Source organism: Thermobia domestica, chromosome 6 (genome assembly GCF_964235325.1).
Source record: "Thermobia domestica chromosome 6, izTheDome1.hap1.1, whole genome shotgun sequence".
Classification (NCBI taxonomy): Eukaryota; Metazoa; Arthropoda; class Insecta; order Zygentoma; family Lepismatidae; genus Thermobia; species Thermobia domestica.
The window spans coordinates 135,060,572-135,084,571 of record NC_137459.1 but is presented as its reverse complement, the minus strand read 5'-3'; the positions used below and the strand labels follow the sequence as shown (position 1 = coordinate 135,084,571).

The 24,000-nt window shown below is 36.5% G+C and overlaps 1 protein-coding gene across 2 annotated transcripts in view; it reads right to left on the bottom strand.

Annotated features, from left to right (window-relative positions):
* LOC145688234 (ankyrin repeat domain-containing protein 16-like) overlaps window positions 1-24,000 on the bottom strand; it is a 324,431-nt gene that overhangs the window by 202,415 nt on the left and 98,016 nt on the right. For both annotated transcript variants that reach the window (XM_081762148.1, XM_081762149.1), the window contains exon 3: window positions 6,089-6,210. In XM_081762148.1, coding sequence (XP_081618274.1) covers window positions 6,089-6,210 — 122 coding nt within the window. The remainder of the gene's footprint in view (window positions 1-6,088; window positions 6,211-24,000) is intronic.

Sequence of the window (24,000 nt, the reverse complement as noted above, 5' to 3'; positions counted from 1 at the left end):
ATTCTAGTTGATAAAATTTTTCTTAATCACTACAGAAGAAATCGAACCCAAGATCCTAAATTACGGAACGAATGCTCACGCCACTACGATAATACTGCTCTGCTAAGTAGGAGATAAAAATACTCGAGTATGTAGCAAAATGCACGCGTTTAAGATAACAACGAAGCACATTTATTTCGGTCATGATAAAATACTATAATCGAGAAAATTCAAATTTAAATTAAACAAAAACAGAGATACAAGGACATGAAAGAGGAACTGGTTTTAAGAGTAATTCGAACCCTTAACTGGAACCTGGTGCCTCAGACCACTTTCCTTTCTGATTCTCCGAAAGTATCTCCGTAAGTTGTCTCTATTATACTTCGTAATACTCGTTTTACAGTTATTTCCAGTAACCTTGAACGACAGGGACACGAACACAGATACAATGAAAACATATACAATTTCAAAGGATCTCCCACCGGAAATTGAACTCGGGACGTCGTGCACTGAAGTATCTGAGGATGGGGTGCCTGGTTCATTCCCAAGGAAAGCTTGAGGTGGACAATATCGTGCTCGTTACTTTTCTCGGGACACTCCAATTCCCTCCCACCTTCTCCTTCTACCAATTCGTCCATCATAGTTCATTTGCTTTAATCTTGGTCACCCTTAACTTAATAGGCATAATCATGGGGCATTAAACGCAAACATTTCATTTTCAATAGGTTAAACAAAGTAAAACCGAACTGAAAAACAGTTGAATTTTCTATTGCTCATTAACGTGTTCTCACATAAATATATATTGAGAGAAAAACGTATCGTTTCACATGATATTGCTTTTCCCATCTCGAATAGAATTTTCGTGGCAAATTTTGGCACACTTTGACATGGATTTCTTCTTATTTGCATAACTACATTTCTTTGCTCTCGCTTATTCACAATAGATTTTCTACTCCTCACTCGTTTAATGCGTACTGTCCCTTCATATTTAATTTTTTTAACATTTTTTGCACTGTAGAATGCGTTTTACGCACAAGCTATCCAATTTGACGCAATGATTTACTTTAAAGCGAACTTCGCTATTAACACTCGGTTAGTCGCATGGGGATCTGATTGATACAGCTGAACGTTTTTCTACGCATATTTTTGACTGCGATGTCGCTCGCGGCGCCCGTTCCGTGTATTCCTCAAGCTCCACTCTACAAACCTATGAGTAGTAGGGTTGACGGTGACATTCGCACATGGCGCTGTACTTACGGCTGTGTATCAGATAGAACAGTTGCGACTAATCGTGTTATAAGAGAGGTATTTTATGTTTCAGTTAGCTCAATTTTTCTTCATTTATTCTTAGACAAGTATTTCAAGTTTTAAGCTCACAGTTGCTAATGTATATTATGGCAGAACGTGAACGTGTATTTAATATCACTGATTCGATTGATGTTCAAGAAATTCAGAAAATATTGTTGGATGATGATGGGTCAATTCATCCAGCTGAAATCGAAGATTTTAGTGACGTTGCCGACACTGATGCAGAAGAATGTACGCCAGAAATGTGTGAAACAAATTCTGAAACAGAAGAGAGTGGCACTGAAGAAGAAAATGAACCAAATTAAGAACGTGACCCAAATGAGAAATTAGTGTACCTTGGTAGAGATAAAACTATAAAGTGGCAAATTGTTCCGCGGCAAACGAATAGACGAGTGCCTCCCCAAAATATAGTTGTAAAGCTTCCCGGTGTGATTAGTGTTGCTAAAGAAAGTAAGACTTCATTACAGTGCTGGCAAAATTTTTTCACTGAAGAAATGCTTGAAGACATCGTTCGATATACTAATCAATACATAAATATCGTGCGGGGTAGTTTCAAAAGGAAACGTGATGCAGGTGATACCGATTTGTGTGAAGTAAGGGGGTTCATTGGTCTTCTTTATTTCGCCGAAACTTTGCACGCAAATAGACTGACACTGGATGATTTATGGGGAACTGATGGGGATGGTGTGAAAATATTTAGACAGCTTATGAGTCTCCGAAGATTTAGATTTCTGATCAGATGCCTCAGGTTTGATGACCGTACTACACGAGACGAAAGAAAACAGGTGGACAATATTGCTGCTATTCGAGAACTGTTTACATGTTTTGTTGAAAACTGCCAAAAGAACTATTCTTTGTCCACTAATGTTACTATAGATGAAAAGCTGGATGCTTTCCGCGGCCGTTGCCGCTTCAAACAGTACATCCCTGCAAAGCCTGCTAAGTACGGAATTACGATCTATGCATTGGTTGATGCAAAATTATATTATACTTACAACATGGAAATTTATGCAGGAATAATGCCTGACGGATCTTATTCCGTTAGTAACAAGCCGGCTGATGTTGTCAAGAGATTAGTGCAGCCCATAGTTGGAACAGGACGAAATATAACTGCGGACAATTGGTTTACCGATTTGAACCTAATTGCTCACTTGAATGTACGGAAATTATCGTATGTGGGAATCATAAAGAAAAATAAAAGTCAGTTGCCACTGGAACTTTTGAATCTAAAGTATAGGCCTGAAAACTCAAGCATGTTTGCATTTTCGAATGATGTTACTCTTGTTTCCTATGTACCGAAGAAAAACCGAAATGTTTTAGTAGTATCAAGCCAGCATAGTATAGACGAAACAAGTGGAATTGCCGCAAAGCCAGAAATGATTACGTTTTATAATCAGACGAAATCATGTGTTGACATTTTGGACAAAATGTGTGCCTCGTTCAATGTAGCCAGAAATACACAGCGCTGGCCGTGTGTTGTATTTTTCTCGATACTGAATATAGCTGGTATAAATTCACAAATAATCTTTCTTGGTAATGGTCAGGCTAAAATTACTAGGAGGCGTTTCTTTAAACAACTAAGTTATGAGCTTGTGCATGAGCAGCTCTGCAAGAGAAGTCTTCTAAGTAAAGGGATTCCTTCTGCTTTGCAAGCGAGTCTGGAAAAGTATCGACCAGCAAATGGAGCAGATGAAGAATCGGTTGGTGAAGGAACTGAACGTTCAGAAAAGCGACGGAGAACAAAAAACGAAGATTGACCAGAACTAAATGCCAGAAATGCAGCCGACCAATTTGTGTCAAGCATATGGATCCCGTGTGCACCGATTGCTTTCCTTGATTAGAAACAATATCAGTTGAATCGAGTGACGAGTAAATGATTTGTGATTGTTTATATTTCTATGTTTTTTTTTAATTCGAACTAATATGATATCAGGGGTATATTGACTTAATATAAGTTCATTTTTTCTATATACTCTCTTATAGCTATTTTGTTTAGAGACACTACAACATTTCCAAGCAGTGTTTGTGCTTAGCAATATCATTCACGGAGGATTGAGTTGTTATAATAATCTTGCTTTAGTTGCCTAGTGCTTTAGATTTTGAATAAATAAAAGCAATATGTAATATGTTTGTGTTTTAGATACAAAAGCATATAAAGAAAGCTTCCAGAAGTTTGTGTATCAGTCTGATACCTTGCGGCTTATTCCGTGACTATTTTTTTCTTGAGCTACTGTGATTTCATAATGTTTTCAAAATTTGTTTTTTTCCTTACATTAGAACATTTAAAACACAATGCGACATATATAATCACCATAGCATAAGCCAATGCTTTCATGTTCTTTTTTAAAAAGATAATAAAAAATAACTACTAGTATTAAATCAAAGGGAAAAGCGAATGTATCAATCTGACACATTGCGACAAAAACTTTGGATCTAAATGTTGCGACTAACCGAGGGTTAAGTTTCTGACTTCCATAGTTGTCTCTTTTCTTCCAGTAATTTTGTTCTTGTTTTCACACAAAACACATTCGGCGCAAACACATTTGGCGGTATTGATGAAGCACAACATTCACTGAGTAAGGCCTATTGCACCTCTGTACTCCTTCTACAGTCTTGCAACGGAGACAAATAGTAAGGTGTACGCTCAATTCTGTGTCTTGTTTTTTATATCCTGCAGGCCCTAGTACGCATACATCCTTCCAAACACAGCAAATTCTTACTTACATTGGCCAAACAAGCTTCAAACTCCTTCAACATAGACCCATGGTAATTAATCGAAACAAAATATTATATACGTAGACGTTATAGCAGTTTTAACATAATATCTACAAGTGTACGCTCAATTGTGCGAGCGACCTCACTAAGTTGGCCATCTGTCTATCTTAAAAGTTGGCCACATTGAAACAATGCTTACACTATGATAATAATGATAAATTTACCTGCGCATCTTCGCCACGCAAAGTACCATTTTGTTATTTTTCTTAACTCGGTCGTATTCCCATATGCGAGGCAGATGTTCTGTATTTGTAACTGGAGACAAAGAAGCATTGATTCCCACGATTTGTTCTTGGAGGTCAAAGGCCAGAACACTACCCTGATAAAGGGTTGGTGAAGGAAAACATGAATAAGGAAAAGCATTACAGGAATTCCGCAAATGATTGCACGTATTTGTTTACCCTATGGATGTACACGATACGTAGAAACACAAAACAACATATGGTTTATGACTACAGCTTGGAAATTACCTACTATCAGAAGGTATGAATACATATTTGTTATATGATTACAGTAGATTTGTTTATCTTGAACCAAGAAGATGCTTGTCATTAAGGATTATTTGAGACAAACTACAGGATCTATTTTTAAGTTACGGACACATTTCTAAACGGGCCCATAACGGTCTATTGTAATTCGTTAGATTCTATTCTGTCATTTCCTGTACAGCTACGGATAAAGAGTGCTAAAATTCCTCTTACAGCCCATCTTACATTTTTTGTACAAGAACTTTGCATTTATGTTTGTATTGATAATAATTAATGAGTCCTTTCACTACCGAAAACCAGTTGCTTTCATTCTAACCCAGACTGAAAATACAGGAGTTGCTCCCCGTGAGACTTATATAGGAAAAAGTTTAACAGTCCTCTAAATATAAAGTGGCCCCGCGTACCGTAGTTGTTAGCCCTCTCGTCTTTGGTGCGAGCGGTGCTAGATTTGATTCCCCGTGCAGAGACTCGGTCGAAAGGTGCAACAGCTTTTACAAGTCAGCCATCCTGGGGTGTCCTTATTTACACCAGGAAAATGTCGGGACGGTATTTAACATAATGGTCCTAGCCTGCTTCCTTCCTTCTTCATTACTTTTTTCCACCTTGATTTCCCGAGTAGTGATAGCCAAGGGACGTCAACCCTCATACGCGACTGGCTAACATGGCCATAGCTGTTGACAGTCTAGAAATATAATCCTAATCCTTTAAATATAAAGAGGTTCGTTGATCTTAGTATACTGGCTGAGGATGTAAACAAGAACAGAAAGTTTGGTATCATCAATTAGAATATTTAAAGAGCATAGAAACGTTGTGAGAATATGTATTCCAATAAATATTTGTCTGTCATCTTAGAAATAGGAGATCATGTGCTCACGAAGTTGTTTCGAAAGTCATCTCTTAAAAAACATTTTAATAACAAACTTGCGTTCAAGTATGAAGGTCCTTGAAAAGTAATAGGGAAGTCCGCCCCAAACACAGCGTGGTAAGAAATTTGAAATAACTGAGATGTAAAAATTAAGCGACATGTAATGATTTGGTAAGAAATATGAGTAGCTCCAACAGGGAAATAAACCAAAGAGGCCTGTTAATTAGGAATTCGTTTAAAATATTTGCAGGAATTGTTTGATATGAATGTCATCGTAGTATTTGTTTGTACTTATTGGTGTTTCTTGACTTTTCAATTTTATGCAGGAATATTTCCATCCATGTCCACTTCTGTGTGTCATCATAAATGTTAACAATAGGAGTGACTTAAGGTATAGAAAAGATTAAACGATGAAACGAAGACCATGTTAAAAGGAGTCATCATTAATTACTTATATAGTATTGTTTCTTAGTGGTAATAGAACGTGTTTGGAAGTTCCCAACATCAGAATCAAACCTTAAGGATATTACTATATGTTACATGCCCAAAGCATGTCCTTCGTTGCCAATAATAAATCATAAATTTTATTCTGCTGGAACATCTCGTTTATTTATGTACTGTATAAGAAATGTGTTTGTATAAAAAATAAAATTAATACTTCCTGTTTACTTACCGACAGAAAGCAGATAAGCAACAGCAGCCACCCGACATGCTTGAGCAGCGTCATGCAATGGACGCTTGCTATCAAAGTTCGCTACATTTGGATTTGTAACACGGCACTCTTCACATAAGAATCTGAAACATGAAAACGCTAAGTTTACACTTACAGTCTACGAACAAAATATTGCAAAACATGCATATTTTAATAATAGGTTTATGTCTAAAACGTAGTCAATAACTTTGCGAAGTAAACTAAGAAAGAAAAATCTAATATCGAAAAATAACATGATACAGAGATCACACACCAAAGATCACGCCACTAGTGAAAACTGTTTACGCTTGAATAAACTTCTAATTGCACTTTTTATACTAATTTAAGGATGCTAAAACCAAAGAAACTATTTTCACACAATCCGTCTGAGGGGTTACGAAAAAAAATACCTGTAAGTTGAGGTCTTTCAGTTACTGCTTATATCAATAGTAAAATTACTCACGCTTTGATATTATTACAATTTGGTTATTTTACTAATTTGAAAGCTTGAGTTAAAATCTGGGGCGCATAAATTAAATGGTATGATCTCCAGGCCAGTAAACCCATCATGGCGTGGGAGACCCGAGTTAGATTCCCGGCAGGACATGAGGTTCGGATCCCACGATAAACTGTAGGTCCACGTCTCATATAACTTCGCTGCTGAACGGGACGATAAACTAACAAATCAAATCAAATATTTACATCGGGATGGACAGACAGAAATCCAGACATTCTTTTTCGGCATATAAGAGCCATGAAACGTGGAAATACGTTGAAATCTCTAATTCTGCTACTTTTCTCAATCATTATAGTTTCTTCTCTTCTATTGTCGCACAGTGGGGTCAAATAATCGAATTTCTAGCACAAACTGTTTTTTAGATTCCTTCCTTTTTAAATGATAATATGTATATATTTTGGTAAATACTTTTAATCATATTTTTAACGATTTGAACATAATTTTACAAAACTTAAACGTTACTCTAATTGTATGAAACTTCAACTTTTGTCAAACAGCAGTTTCAGTCTCTGAATTATTCTCCTGTATACTGCTACCGTCTTAAACTGAATCCACATCTCGGTTACTTCTTTTTCAAACGTTAAAGCCGGTTTTTTCACATGCTTGAAATCAATAGTATGATGAAACAAGTAACGAATTCAGGATAGCTTCATTTGTTTTGCTTGAGAAATTGTTTTGTGAAATCACTCTGTACGTTTTGAACCCTTTCTTTCTTGCTCCCTAGGATATTCCAGTCAGTTGTTGCATTGCAACCAGCACGGAGCATGTGTTCAGTTACACCTGAACCATGGACGAGTATATTGTTCATAGTTGGGGCATAGGTTACAAAGGGTACTTGTTCACAATAAGATTTGCACTCTCCAAAGCTTAATTGTGAAACTTGTCCACACCTGTTTCGTGACCACTATACATATCTTCTAGTACAACTTCAAATCTGATTACATCGACACCAATGCCACAAATATAGACATTTAGCACAATGTAATCAAGTCCAGAGCACAAGTAATTATGTCCTATTAACAAAGTTGCAAGGAAATGAGTTACGTTTCAGATAATTTATACGGTACGTTTCAGCACATAACTAACTCTACGGCCTATGGAACCCGGAGGTTCAATGCCGCGTTCACAAAAGCTCTCCACTGACTTCTATCCTTAGCCAACTGCATCCAGCTTCTACTTTACATTCTTATTTCTGTGAGATCCATCTTAATATTGTCCTCCCACCTGCGTCTAGGTCTTCTTAATGGTAGTTTTCCGGTTGCTTTTCCAGCTAAGACTTTGAAGTTTTCATACTTTCTTCCATCCTGGCAACATGACCTGCTCACCTGAGCCTCCTGGACTTGATTATCCTAACAATGTTTGGTAAACCGTATAAATTATGTAGTTTCCTCGTTACGAATTTTCCGCCATTCCCCATTCCCGTTTCTCTTCGGTCCGAATATTCATCTCAAGATCTTGTTCTCAAATACTTTCAGTCTATGTTCTTGCTTCTGAGTAAGCGACAATAATTCGCAAACATACAGAATAATAGGCATGATTATCGTTTTATATATATTTTAGGCTTCAATTTCCTCGACAGAATTCGTGACGACAAGAGATTTTGAACTGAATAATAACACGAATTCCCTGCTTTTAGTCGACATTTAATTTCTTCGTGAATGTGGTTTTCGTCTGTTAATATTGATCCTAGATATTTCAAAGTATCCATTTTATCAAAGATATTACTCGATATTTTAACACATCCATAATTTACCGTATTACGATGCCGACGAACTTCCATGTATTTAGTTTTCTCTGTATTTACTTCTAAATCAATATCCCTGCACGCGTTTAATAAGACCTGCATTTCTTTCTCTTGTTCTTCTATCATCCCCTATTTAATTTACATAATCAGCATACGCCATAGCCTGGTGAACACCATTCAACTCTAGGCCCTGGTTGCTATCTTTGATTTTCCTTATAGCGTATTCCAGAACAAAGTTGAATAATGGCGACAACGCATCTCCTTGTTTCACGCCATTCTCGACGCGAAAGTTCGTGGACAAAAATTTTCCTATCCGGACTTAACTTTGAGATTCATTTAAACATATCTAAGTAAATCTGTTTTTTGGTATTCCAAATTCAGTAAGAATGTTGTACAATGTTTCTCTCCTTACCGAGTCGTAAGCCTTTCTAAAATCAATAAATAGTTGACGTACTGGGGTATTGTGTTCCCACTTCTTTTCGAGTATTTGTCAAATGGTAAATATTTGATCAATAATTGATGGATTTGCACTAATCTAATTGATGGATTTAATAGAATAAAGCACGAATCTAATGCTGCACTTCCGCTTTATTTTTTAAAAGCGCTGTGCAGTTTTTGTGGCAATAAGGCATCAATTTCATTTGCTGAAGCGCCCACTTGAGTACGCACATCGTATTCGCTTCCTTTATATTTTCTAGCAGATTAAAACACTAAATAGAGGACGCTATGGACTTTAAATGGAGCACTGCATTACAATGTTTGTTTCAAATGCATCTGCATAACAAAGAACGATATAGTGCTATCTAGTCATAGTTTACGTTGTTATTATTCACACTTCGTGTTGATAATTAGATCAGTATGAGTGGTTTAAGTATAACCGCCACGAGGTCATAGAAGTATTTTTTGTGGACCCTCTGTATATTTCGTAAAACAGTGATTATTATTTTCGATTTATACTATATTCTGCGACGCAAATACGTTCTTTCTTCGGTGGGAACTGCTTCCTCCCCATGCAACTGCACAAAGAAGTCTCTCATTGTTTTTTTCATATATATATTTAAAACATTGCTTTTCGGTGGGAACATTTAAGTGAGCGACGAACCTTTTCAGTGTTTCTCCCTGACTTATTAATATCCACAGTATATATTTTGCAGTCATTTGGAACTGAATTAAGTGCTTTCTTTAATCGTTTATGGAAATATTGCAATAGATTAGAGCAGGTCAGAGTAGACCAGATGTTCGAGCGCCAGAGTGGCACCAACTACATTGCTTTTTCAGCTCGATATCTGTACTTTCACACGCCCGAGTTATCACAATGTCTCGTGCATCGTGGCCAGTGGACTAAAATTAACATAAATCATTTTCCGCATTCTGTCTGTATGTGCATACAGGTGAGTTAACTGAGTGGATTTTGGAATGAACTGCCAACACTCTTCAGTAAACCACTGCAGCTCGTATCTAGAACTTTTGCGCTCGAGGAGTTTGACTCCGGAATTGTGTGAAGCCACCACGCACGTTGCGTCGGGAATTAAGTATGACTTTGTGTTAAGGGGCACAAGGAGCAAAGGACGTTTTCTTACGGCTAGCCCCCAACTAGTGAAGTCTAGGTTCACGTACCTTGTGCGTACCTGTCAGTTATAAACGCGCCCTCCAACATTGGTATTCTACTTTGGAGACTTTCTTTTTTAAGTTGCTGAAGACTCATCTTTACGCTTCAGGATTGTTTGGCGCAACAACTGGATTTCTACTTGGGATTATCCCGGCAACTTTTCCCCTAATGCTAATCCCCCAAGTGCGTTAATGATGTGAGAGAAGCATTTACAGTAAAATCTTAATTATAATCTTCTATGTAAAAGTGATAAAAAGGGCTACAGTGCATTGAAAAGGCAAAGTGTGATTTTAGTAATGAAGATAATTATACAGATTCTGTGTTAAGTGTTGTGCTCATTCCTCTTTATTTTTTATATAATAGTATTCTAATAAGTATAGTGTTATTTAAGCTAGTGTATTTTCGTTGTGTGAATGACGTTTTTGTGCGTCATGGTCTGGATGACCTTCTGAGCGTCTGTGAGGTTTTCGGGACGAGACATCCGAACCTCTCGGCGCCTAATGCTCATCTCATTATTGAGATCGACGATCGATTTGGAAACAGTTTCTAATCCTTTCTTGGAGAGGTCCTTCATCGTCCTATCCAGGTAAGTTCAGGTCACAGGAGAATACTTATTGGCAGGACCACGGAGGACATAACCACGAACAGAGACCGCGAATTGGTTATAAATAAATGTCCGCCCGAAGAGATACTAAGTTGGTTACAAATCAATGGCAGCCTGAACATCGACTTGACATCCGGGTGGTTACAAATAAATGACGCCCGAACTACCGATCTGAATCGAGACCGTTGGTGCTCGAAAACTTATAAGATCAAGATCTTAATGTACCATTTATCTTTCAGCTTAGCACCAGAAACTTAAAAAAAATTCTCTTTCAGGTGATTTTATTCATATTCTTTAGTGGTAGTATATTTTATTCTAACTGTATGTTTTAAGTTTTATCTTGTTCAAGATGACACACCAGGATGTAGACTTGGCTATTAAGCTAGATTTACTTTTACAAAAAGCAGATAAAAACGAAGAGAATTTTGCCAGATTATAACAGGGCAATAAAGAAGATATTGACAGATTAGAAAAAGAGCTAAAGTGTGAGTTAGGTCAGAAGTTAGACGCTGTACAAAAGGAATGTCGCGAAAATAACCGAAGATTAGAACAAAGTATTAGGATTGTAGAGGCTGAAAGTAAACGTAGGAACGAAATCCTCGATCAAAAATACGATGGCATAACACTTAAGATTCATGACCAGCTTCACGAAGTCAGTCATAGTACTAAACAGGCAATCGAACTCGCCACACAGACCAGCGTCGAAGTTAGACAACAAACTGAAGAAACATGCCGTCGTGTAGAACAAATAGAAACAAAAGTCTGTAAAGTTCAGAACCACTTAGTAGGTTTGCATGAATAAACACAATCCCTCCAAGGTCAGTTGGAATCAGCCCGAGATGTGTGTCAGGCTAATAAGGATCGCTGCGTTAGTTTACATATAGATACAGTCGATAAATTAGATGATATGCATGGCCGTATTGAGAAAATTTCCGAACGCGTAGAAAGGCAAGGAAAAGACATCAAGACGGTGTACGAAGAAGCGAAACTCATAGATTATAATATGAAAGTAAAAACTAAATCTAACGCAGAATGTCGTGCTGAAATACGGGCAATAGATAAGAGCATAAAAGAAATTAGGCGTGATATGGTAGAGCTCGCTCAGAGAATAGGAAGTACTGAAAATAGAGCGCCAGAATTCGAACCACGAGTAGAAACAGATACTCCTAGACAAGATAGAAATAGGCACTTTAGTGATTCGGCTTATTCGGAATGTAAGGACACCAGTACTAGTGACAGTGCAAGTGATGATTCAGAAATCAGGGTTGTATATGATCGAAGGTGTAAGCGTAGTAAAAATGTTACTTTCACGAGTCATCAGGGAAAGAATACGAAATTGAAAGATGATGTCATGCTTAAGAAAATTCAGTCTTTTCCTAAATTTCAGGGTGATCCTTCCAGTGAATCAATTCACAATTATTTGCAAAAGCTAGAGCTTACAGCTCAATTAGCTAACCTTTCTGATAAAGCTCTGTTTAAGCTCATTCCGCATTTATTGCAAGGAGTTTCATTAAGTTGGTATAATATCAAGAAAGACGACTTTACTATGATCAAATCAAACAAGCACTTATTGAAGATTTCGCTGGAAAAGCTACAGTACAACACAGGCTATCAACATGTAAGAGTACTAGGTTCGACCCCAACGTACATAGTTCCTTACATGATTTCGCTAGATCAATTTAATAAACTTCGTGAATTGACACCGCAGTTGCCTGAATTTCTCATACTTACAGACGTGATATAGACTTTGCCTAATAGATTTAAAACTGAACTCTTCCTTCATTCATGTGACAATAGCAGGGAATTTTTGACCGCATTCAAAAATTAGAAACTTTACATGTTCAGCAAAGTCGTAGAAAGGAAAGATACAAGCAGAGTAATGATTATAATGGTAATCAAAATTCCAATTTCCAAGGTAACCAACGAAATTTTTCGTATAATAAGGGTAACAATCAAAGATACCAAGATCAGCGTGTAAATTACATGAGAATTAACAGAAATCAGAACCAAGGTCGTACGCGACATGACAATAGCAGAAATAGGAGGAATCGACTCTCGCAATCACGTGATCAGAGCAATAATGAGGAACGAAACAGGAATCCCAACTCGCGCGATAATTCTAACACTAGACCTGGACGAAAGAACAATAATTCTAGGAATCGACGAAACAATAGAGGCAATAACGAAAGGACAAATAATAACAGTAGAAATAGTAACCATAGGAAAAGAAAAAAGGTAACCAAGACTTTGTATGTTCATAGAAATATTTCTTCCAGGAAAGTGACGTATTTCTTTTAATATTTGTTTTGCTTTTAGCTTTTGATCAGAATACATGTACGCGAAAAGGAGAACTACGCATTTCTTTTAAAACTCCTTTTTTGCTTCTAGCTTTTAACTGTTCAGCGAAGAGCAGCTATTGTGTTTTCTTTCTTTTTCTTGTTTTGATAAAGCAGTCACCAGACTCCAGAACCACCTCTGTTTATGGTTATGAATAACGGGCGATACACAGCTGATTGATTCTTTTTTTCTGTCTTTGCTCAGTGCCGCACCTCATAAACTCAACTATCTATCAATGTTGCAAATCTTATTAATCATTTACTTTTAGTTTAATGCCATTATTTTTTTTCAGATGTTTGAATTTAGGATTTTTAGTAAAAACGTATTCTACATGCGTAGGGGAACCGTATTTATCGTAAAACGGTTTGAAATTTTGGTAACATTTCCGCACCCTAGCTAGTGGGAAGATACTTTGGTGTTACAATATATTTTTATTAAATGTCTTTAAATTTTAAAATTCCTTTTAGACTCCCTTCTCACTTTCGGAATTCCTAAATCTGTTATATTACGTAGAGAAATTGCATTAATCAAAAAGCAATTTTGAACTAGTAGCGCAGTTCCGTACCTCAGCCAGTGGGAAGATATTTTGCCATTATAATATAGTTTTATTGTGTTTTAAATTTTTTAAAATTCTTTTTAGAATCCCTTTCTAGTTTCCAAATTCTTAAACATGTTATCATACGTATGATTCATAATTAATGTAAGTAAGTATATTTTAGGTTAATTTTTAGTACAATTTATTGATTAGTAATAGCCCAGTAAATATTTTAGTGTTTATGAACTGTAATTATATTATGTGCATGTCTATGATATGTCGTAATGTTTTTATATTAATCTTGAGAAAGTTATATTTTAGTCACAGTATGTCCCAAAACTATTTGGAATATATTAGCAAAATTGCTATCGTTATGGAGGATTTTTACAAATCAACATGGCCGAAGGTCTCTTAATACGAGTCTTCAGGTTTCAGCCACAACAAACAATATGGAGAATTTCCTTCCAGAAATTAACATAACCAAAGATTTTGAATACAAATCTTTAGGTTTCAGCCATACCACCAATGATGGATGATTTTCTTCAAAAATCGACATGGCCCATTATTTATGAGGTTTCAGCCGTCTTAGAGATATCGATATAGATCCCGAAAAATAAACTTATTTTCTTTCTTACCAACAGCATGAAGCCATAACGTTCTATGAAAATTATTTTCTGTCAATCATTTCACATGCTCGATTACTTTGAATTTCAGTGTATTAATAAGACCATTTTGAATACTTTGTAGCGAAGATGCCTAAGAAAATTTAACTGTCATGGAATGACATAATTGTATTGTAGGGAATTTAATTTTGATGTTTCAGGCCGACCAGAAAATTGTAATGTCGTTGACTATATTTTCATGTTTGTATCCCATGTTTTTCTTTTAATAGGTCTCATGCACTTTGTCGTATAGAGACATATCTTTACGATGCTAGGAGAGCATTTGTATGTTGTGTGTTTACACATCTTTTTCTAGGTAGAAGTTGTACGTTATGTTCCAGGGAACATACGCGTATTTTACTGAATGTTAAAGTGTTGATATTTCAGTTTTGTATAGAAACATTTTGTAAGTGCCTATGGTTGCAGGCCTTTTCACGTTTCTAGTTTTACATCGCAGGTGTCGGTGCCATATTTTGTGTAAGTACGTGTAGTATTACACTTTTTCCCACCTATAGTTTTGGTCAATTCATGGTGTAATGACCGTTTATTTTCAGGAATGTTTGGACCAGTGGGTCAGCTTTCTTCATTCAGACCTTTGAGAAACTTGGATCAACACCGTATAGTTTTCAACGCTTTATTAATATGTTCTTTTGCAGATAATACCCACATGTTCTGGTAACCCTACAATGTTTACGTTTTTGGAAGCGAATAATAACTATTATTCTAGGCCTAAGCTAATAATAAATTTGTTTCAGAATAAAATCATTTGTTATATTGAGCATTATTTAATTAGTCTTTATTTTCAAATGGCGAGCAGATGTCACTTTGACCTTATGGCGTACTGAATTTTCTCCATACATGTCAACGAAATCACGATATTTTTCTTGATATACAGAATCATGCTTATTTGTTGGAATTAGTATGAACGTCATTTTTTACACTTAAGCTTATCTTTTTATTTTTGAAAAACGATTTTTCGTTCTCTTTCGCTAAACAACACAAGGCACTAAAAAACGATATACAGCCGAAAACCTTATTTTGTTTGTATATTGTCAGTTTATCATCTATTTACGTTTTTATTCATTTCGCTTTTTCAATGATTTTCATATTTTTCAAATATATTATAGTAATATCGAATCTTTGACAATAATTTTAATATTTTACTACCTTTAACATGTTTGCTATTTGCATATTCATTCATATTTTAATATTTTAATATAGATATCAGCAAATTTTAAAAGAAGCATTTACTAATTTTTATTGCAATGTTTGATAATTCTTTAAGTCGATAGCTTTATGAATAGTTATTGAGTGTATATATTTACTTCATATTCTACAAAATAAAGTGATCGAAACGGAAATCAAAACATTTTGCGAAAAATATTTATTAGTGTTTTAAAAATATTAATAACAATTTAAATAGCCCTATAAACGCTTTTTAAGCGCTATCAGTGAAAAAAGTTATCATACAGGTGTTTTAACCATACCTCGTCTCTCACACCAGTGTATTAAAAAATCTCCCCTTCTCCCCTCATCAACTCATTGTTGGAAAACCATAGGGGGTACTCAACACAGGAAGGTAGCATGGTTCCAACATGTGAAGAAACGGTAGATAAGGAAACTCAACTGCAGTAGACATTTTAAAGGATCTTATTACTTCATGGAACATTTGAATGACATTGCTCATGCAGGAACCTCATCATGTCGTAGTGAGTGAACAAGTTGTTTATTTCAAAGAGCCCTTTTTCAGCTGAAAAACCATGGAACACTTATGCACGTAAATCTCACACCATATTTCAGTGTTGCCAACTAACTAACTTTATTGTTTTCGTGAAAAATCTAATTTTACTCAAATCTCGTCAAACGGCCAGGAGTTCTCAACCTGTCTACGTGTGCACTTGACAGGTCGTCCCGCTTTCGAGTGCCAATCTATATCCGCCACCAGGTTATAGAAGTATTAGTGGACGCTCTGTACATTTCGTAAAACAGTGATTATTAGTTTCGATTTATACTATATTCTGCGACGCAAATAAGTTCTTTCTTCGGTGGGAACTGCTTCCTTCCCATGCAACTGCACAAAGAAGTCTCTCATTGTTTTTTTCATATATATATTTAAAACATTGCTTTTTGGTTAGAACATTTCAGTGAGTGACGAACCTTTTCAATGTTTCTCCCTGACTTATTAATATTCACAGTATATATTTTGCAGTCATTTGGAACTGAATTAAGTGCTTTCTTTAATCGTTTATGGAAACATTGCAATAGATTAGAGCAGGTCAGAGTAGACCAGATGTTCGAGCGCCAGAGTGGCACCAACTACATTGCTTTTTCAGCTCGATATCTGTACTTTCACACGCCCGAGTTATCGCAATGTCTCGTGCATCGTGGCCAGTGGACTAAAATTAACATAAATCATTTTCCGCATTCTGTTTGTATATGCATACAGGTGAGTTAACTGAGTGGATTTTGGAATGAACTGCCAACACTCTTCAGTAAACCACTGCAGCTCGTATCTAGAACTTTTGCGCTCGAGGAGTTTGACTCCGGAATTGTGTGAAGCCGCCACGCACGTTGCGTCGGGAATTAAGTATGACTTTGTGTTAAGGGGCACAAGGGGCAAAGGACGTTTTCTTACGGCTAGCCCCCAATTAGTGAAGTCTAGGTTCACGTACCTTGTGCGTACCTGTCAGTTATAAACGCGCCCTCCAACATTGGTATTCTACTTTGGAGACTTTCTTTTTTAAGTTGCTGAAGACTCACCTTTACGCTTCAGGATTGTTTGGCGCAACAACTGGATTTCTACTTGGGATTATCCCGGCAACGTTTTCCCCAGTGCTAATCCCCCAAGTGCATTAATGGTATGAGAGAAGTATTTACAATAAAATCTGAATTATAATCTTCTATATAAAAGTGACAAAAAGGGCTACAGTGCATTGAAAAGCAAAGTGTGATTTTAGTAATGAAAATTATTATATATATTCTGTGTTAAGTGTTGTGTTCATTCCTCTTCGTTATTTTTTTATATAATAGTATTCTAATAAATAAGTATAGTGTTATTTAAGCCAGTGTGTTTTCGTTGTTTGTGTGAATGATGTTTGTGTGTATCATGGTCTGGATGACCGTCTGACCGTCAGTGAGGTTTTCGGGACGAGACACCCGAACCTCTCGGCGCCTAATGCTCATCTGATTATTGAGACCGACGATCGATTTGGAAACAGTTTCTAATCCTTTCTTGGAGAGGACCTTCATCATCCTATCCAGGTAAGTTCAGGTCACAGGAGAATACTTATTGGCAGGACCACGGAGGACATAACCACGAACACAGACCGCGAATTGGTTATAAATAAATGTCCGCCCGAACAGATACTAAGTTGGTTACAAATAAATGGCAGCCTGAACAGCGACTTGACACCCAGGTGGTTACATATCCCCGGGTGTCACCCGGTTTAAGAAATTATCAGGTGCATAAAGACGTAAGTTAAAGAGAGAAAAGGAGGGAAACGAAAGAGAGCAACTGGAGAAAATTCTTAAACTCGAAACGTCTTTTGATGGCAGGGAAAGTGATAAGAGAACAGACACGTCAGCATATGATACAGTTGCGGTTGATACCCAGCAAGAATCAAACGTGAATATCAATGACAGTGGCACAGATGAGGTTAATGCTTCCAGTTCTGCAGTAACTCTAGTGACTAAAAAATCCCGGAAGTTCGACTGAGATGGCCGGTAAAAGAAACGATAGTTTGGACTCACAGGAAAAAGTTACATTTTAAGTAGTGATAACAGATTTTGAGAGTAGGTATACCGATACCCATGCTGCAGCTCACTCTACTACTACAAAAAGGAAGGTAAGAATATTACTGATAATCTGATCCACTTATGATTTGTTCGTACAGTAGACCTGCACATCAAAATTTTGCGAATTTATTTGTGTTTCGCATCTTCCATATTTAGATTCAGTTATCCGGTATCTATAATTTTGTAGACTCTATTACAAAAAATAAAAATAAAACTATTCATAGTAGGATATAAGTAAGGTGAAATATGAACTCTAATTCAGTCTCTACTGGCAGGCATGATGCCAAGGGTAAGCGCAGATGAACGACCGCCCACCCAGTAGGTGCCCTTGCGTACTCATCCGCCACTCTAACAGAATTACAATAATGTATGCAGTATCATAAGATAAAAAGATAGTGTTACCGTCCAAATTATGACATATAGTCTATGACCACTGTAAGATTCAAAGGGTCATAAATGTTTGTTTCATGTATTGTGATGAACGGAGTTTTTGCATACTGGTAAGTATGTATGTATATTGGTATGCATTTTAAACGTTAGTTGTGCTGGTGTTTTATGCGAACTGCATAGGTGTATTTTGGGGAGGGGGCGTCTTATGTCAGAGTGCCCAGGGGCGCTAGAAACCTTAATCCGCCCCTGCGTTTATATGCACCCAAATGTAACCAAGTCTTGATTTAGTGCCTATCCCTGAATACGTCTTAAAATGTATTAATCCTGCTTTGAGGTAAAGAAAAAATGAACTTTCAGATGTGACTCAAGCTGCTTGCCATCTCCACGGGATTTTTAACGGAAGCTGAAAATTACCTGGAGCATATGAAAGCATTATTCACGATATAATTCAGCGGAATATTTACTTCACCCATTCCGGGAACATTCTATTGACTATGGTAATGGGTGAATGAAAGTATATCTGTGAACTCGGTTTCCAAAATATCATATCAAAAAAAAAAAAAATAAGTCGCGGCAAATTCTATTCGATACACCAATTTGATATCCCGAAGCTGAAGCTCTCATCAGATGACTGTTTTGATATGATTAATTGGAAAGAAGTATATGAACCACCAACTACACTCCACCTTAGCGAGCACAATTTACAAGAACTTGTGGAATTGCGTCAAAATTGGGCATTACTCTATTTCCCTATCGTTCTCAGGATGTACACTCATGTCCAAAATGATTGTCGCATATATATAACTGTCTTCTTGTAAGAATATAATTTGATAATGATTTTTCAGGGCACTTTTAATACTGATACTATGTGTATAATCGCGAAATGTATATTTGTGGTAAATTTCATAGGAAAAGAATTATAAATACGAAAATTAGAGAGTAAAACAAAATGTTGCTAAATGAACAAGAAAGTTTTATTTTCGTTTTATTGTTCTAATATACTTCTCTTTTGACATGAAATTTGCCACATACATGTCTTTGCCGATTATACACAGACTAACATTATAAGAAATACGGGCGAATACTTTATCAAACTATATTCCTACAACAACATTTTAATAGACATGCGACAATAATTTTGGACATTAGTCTAGAAAGGCATGTGAAGCTTGAACATAGACTTGAAAATAGAAAGTGAAATGGATGAACCTAGCCTGCGTAGGAAAAAAACACTTCAATATTTTTATGAAATGAAATATATTACTTCTTTGTGCAAGAAAGCAATTCGTCGTCAAGATCACGAAAGGACGTAATTCAATATTTAGTAATGAGCGCAAGAGTCTTCCTCTTGCAGTTCTTGCAAGAGTCTTGCATGCAAGACCAAGACCAAGACTAGGAATCCCGATGCAAGACCAAGACCAAGACTAGGGATCCCGATGCAAGACCAAGACCAAGACCATACCTGCAAGACCAAGACCAAGACTCTTGCGCAAGAGTCTAGCACAAGTACCGATACTACTTCAATTTTTTATAGAATGTAAAAAGGAAGGGGGGAAATCATTACATCTTTTACTTGAACTTCTTGGCTTCATTAAAAATGCCGCTGGAGTGAATCTATTCCCAGTATTTTATGCAATCCGTGTGAGTCGATCTGCTCTTTTGACATATAGCTACGGTATGTCGTTTCCTGAATCAGTTCGCGTTTTCTGTAGTTATTACTCGTTTTCAAGCCACATACAAATGTCATCTTCCTCCATGTGAGTTTTTTTGTTGGACAAACAACGTGTGCGTGGGTTTTTGTCAGGTTTTCCAATTTTCCTCCTATTTTCTTCCTTCCCCAATTCATTCATGCCTCATCATCACCGTCTCCCTTAGCTTAAGTGCATAATGGTGGGACGTTAAACTAGATATTTAATTTCATTTCAAAACATACTAGTGGTGTTCTTCTTCATAAACTGAAGAGAAATATAGTATTGAACATCGGTAATTCAGTACACCATAGGTTCCGACTACATGGCTCCGAGGCTCAAGCATCTGTTGTACTCTTAAAATTAATATCGAAATAACATTTTCATGACATTGACAAAGACTTAGTGCATGTGACAAAAACTTAGTTTCTCCTCAGACAATGTCCCAACCACTTCCTCTTCCTCCTCTTAATTTCATCTAAAATTCTTCTTTTCTCCCCTACTGCGAATATTTCTAACTCCTTCTTATTCGTTTTCCGTTCAACTTAGCTAATTTTCTCCCTTTTCCCATACCCACGCTTCAAAAGCCTTTTTTTTTCACTGCTTTTGCGTAATATTCATGTTTCTACCCCATAGAGTACATATTGGAATCAGTAAAACAAAACCTCAATATTAATTGGAAGTTTGTTCAATACAAAGATTAGGTTGAAAAGAAAACAATCTGATGCCTTTAGAGTGTAAAACTAATTTTGTAATTCATGGTATTTCAGTAATCTGTACCGTCCTGATTTTCTGTGCGTCTCAGGGGTAGCCTCCCCAGTTTGGGAACCAGTGGAGTATTGGATCTGTTAAAAAATACAAAAATATTACGAAACGTTGTGATTTGTCTTATAAGTAGTGAAGCGTAAAACCCATTGAAGATGAAATAAAGGTCATTGCTTATGCTGTACACTATCATCATACTTACACGAAGATAAACTATATTACATTTAGAAACTTATATTTTATTTCCGTTACTATTGGCGCATTGTAGAATTTATTATCTCTTATATCCAGAGTAAAAATTACCTATGAAAAGCATAATACTTCTTAAAAGCAAGACTTGCAAGACTCTTGCAAGCAAGACCAAGACCAAGACTAGGTGTACAGGACCAAGTGTTCCAGTGCAAGACCAAGACCAAGACCACCCGGGTCTTGGTCTTGGTCTTGCATTTTCTCATCACTATCAATTTTAGCACTTTTTCAGTAGAGCACGAGAAAGTTTTTGCGGTGATTCAAAAGTTTCTCATTAGTTGCTTACCACACATTTTTCGTCCAAAATTGGCTTGGAGACTTAAGAAGTGATCCTCTAAGCATTGTAATATACGTTGCGATTATAACTATGCCACTCTTGGAAAAAAATGGCGGTTATCTGAGATACGCCCTTTTGTAATCTGAACTCAGTTCACGTATTATAAAGTAATCCTAAGTAGTGCACGGAGTTTCCATAGAATACATTTGCTTACAACATACACCTAATTTTGTGTGATTTATGTAGCGTAAGATAATGAAGAATACACAAATAGGATGTAACTTTGCTTACAGAAATTAACGTCAACTTTTATTTCAAATTTTTTGAATTTAGAATTTAATTTTTTAAAGCCATTACAAACTTCTACCAGGCTGGATGGATAATGAGATAATTGATGGCATGAACACAGTGGGAGGAAAAGGGAGTACCTCGGGAAAGCCACACGTATGCGATGTTTTTCCACCATATATTTATTATTATTATTATTATTACTATAATCTATAATTTAACACTATAGAAATTCAAAAGTACAATTTTGATAATACTTTTTAGTACAAACATTTAACACAGAAAGAAAATTTGCTTTAGCTATATACTTTACTTATACAAATAAAAACAATTATATTCTGATGTTACGAAATAAAGTATCTTAATATATTATAATTTATAAAAGATATAAAAACCTTAATAATATCTCAAACTAATTTTCTAATGAGGATGAAACAGGTAAAATGCTACAAATTCTGGTTAAAAGGCACTGAACCCGAACACAGTGAGAGTAAGTCTTGATATTTTGCTTTTGATGTCTTCGGAGCTTCATTATTACAATGTTGAAAGTTGATGCTACTGCCTTGATATGAAACCAGTCGGAGTTTCAAAGTAATCGTTCTGTGTAAGACTCCTGCATTGGACTGCTTTTGAAAAAGATTCTGTCAGGTTCCTCCTTACGAAAATGTAATTCCGCCATTTAAGTCCAGTTGACATCTCGTTGTTCGTCGTCCTTCCTACTCTAGGATTCGCATGTCTTTGGACAAGCGCTTGAAGTCCATGAAATCATTACACTCTAGAAATTTAACATTGTATGGTTGTTTACGTGTAGACAGTCTGAAGATGGGGACAAGCTGTGAAGGTACAAAGAGATCGCCCGATTTTTTAATAGCCGTTGAAATAGCACTGTATGCTGAATCTCCCTTGTTCTGTCTATGGAACGCCTCAAAAATGAAGAGTAATTTCCTCCACATTGATGAAGTTTTGCAATGCGTAGAGAAATATTCCAGCGACAATTGAATTTTTATTTTGCCCACTGCATCCGTTCACAAAACGAGAAAATAAAAGCGATTACTTTTTCATTTGCCATTATGTTTCATGTTTAGCTGTCCTCTGCTTGGGATTAGAAGAAGAAACATGTCTAGTGATGTATTTCCTTTAAAATTGGAGATTCCTGAGACCCTATAATGATGTATTTCCTCCGTTTCTTCATCACTGAAAGCAGAACATCTCCCACCTCTCTGGTAAAATGTTCCAATGCATAGAGTACCAACTTTGCGACACTAAATTCATTGTATTAACTTTATGTATGGTTTCCGAGTTAAACGGAATTGCTTAGCAATTAGTTCCTTATTTACTCTCTTCTTGTTCAGTTGTCAAGCTAGTTTATTTGTCCACACAACGTAGTGCTGAAGAATGAACTACATTTTTCTCGTGGTGAACCTTCAACGAAGTACTCGTTCTAAATGTTAACAGCTGAGACTTCAGAAGAAGTTGATCCTAATGATTCTGTGCTCTTCTTAAGTACATTTCCTTGTTTTCCTTAGATTTGTTTTGTGAGCTTCATAGGTGATTGATTAAAGTGTAGGGTACAGCTTGTCTACAAGTGTAGGCAGCAAACATGGTTTTTACACTGCTCGCAGATGCTCACAGCATCTTCAGCGCACATTTTCGCACTACAAGTTCCCATGTAAGATGGATCTTCATCTTCATCACCACCAGTTTCACACCAGCTATATTCATCGCTTCCTATTTCTTCTCTGTAGAGTTTTGGTGTTGTATTTCTAAGGTTACAACAACTCCCTGAAGTGGCAGCTAACTGACACTCAGATCAGAAGTAGCAGATAACGTACAGAGTTTTGAACATTCCGTTGGGCTTTCTTCATCCTTTTCTGGATATCTGGAGACAGAAAGCACAGCATCACTACAGTGGAGAGCTTTACTGGGAATCAATGGAAGATCATCTGCAGATGACCACAAACTTGAACTATCTTGCGATTCTAGTTTACATGACTATCGGAAAGAATTTGTGGCAGTTGCAGTGTTCAACACATGTCCGTAATACCATTTTCTGTCATAACACATTTGCCCTAATGATCCAGTTGGGAAACTCGTTTTATTTGTCCACACAACGTAGTTCTAAAGAATGAACGACATTTTTTGATCCGTCATTCCATTGCACTAGAACATCCATCTTAACACTTCAACGAACGAAACAAAATGAACTACCAACATTGAATTAATCACGGTAATTTTGAAAGAGGACTGCCAACAACTTGGCGCGCAAAGTTTCGAACAATTACGTGCGACGTGGTTTGAACCAAGATGCACACATACAGAAAAGTCTATTGTTGAATAAGCATGCCCTTCTTTGTCCTGGTACCGCCAAACAAACTTAAAACTCTTTATTGATGGAAAAATAAATAAAATTAAAAATCCGATAGGCGTAAATCAA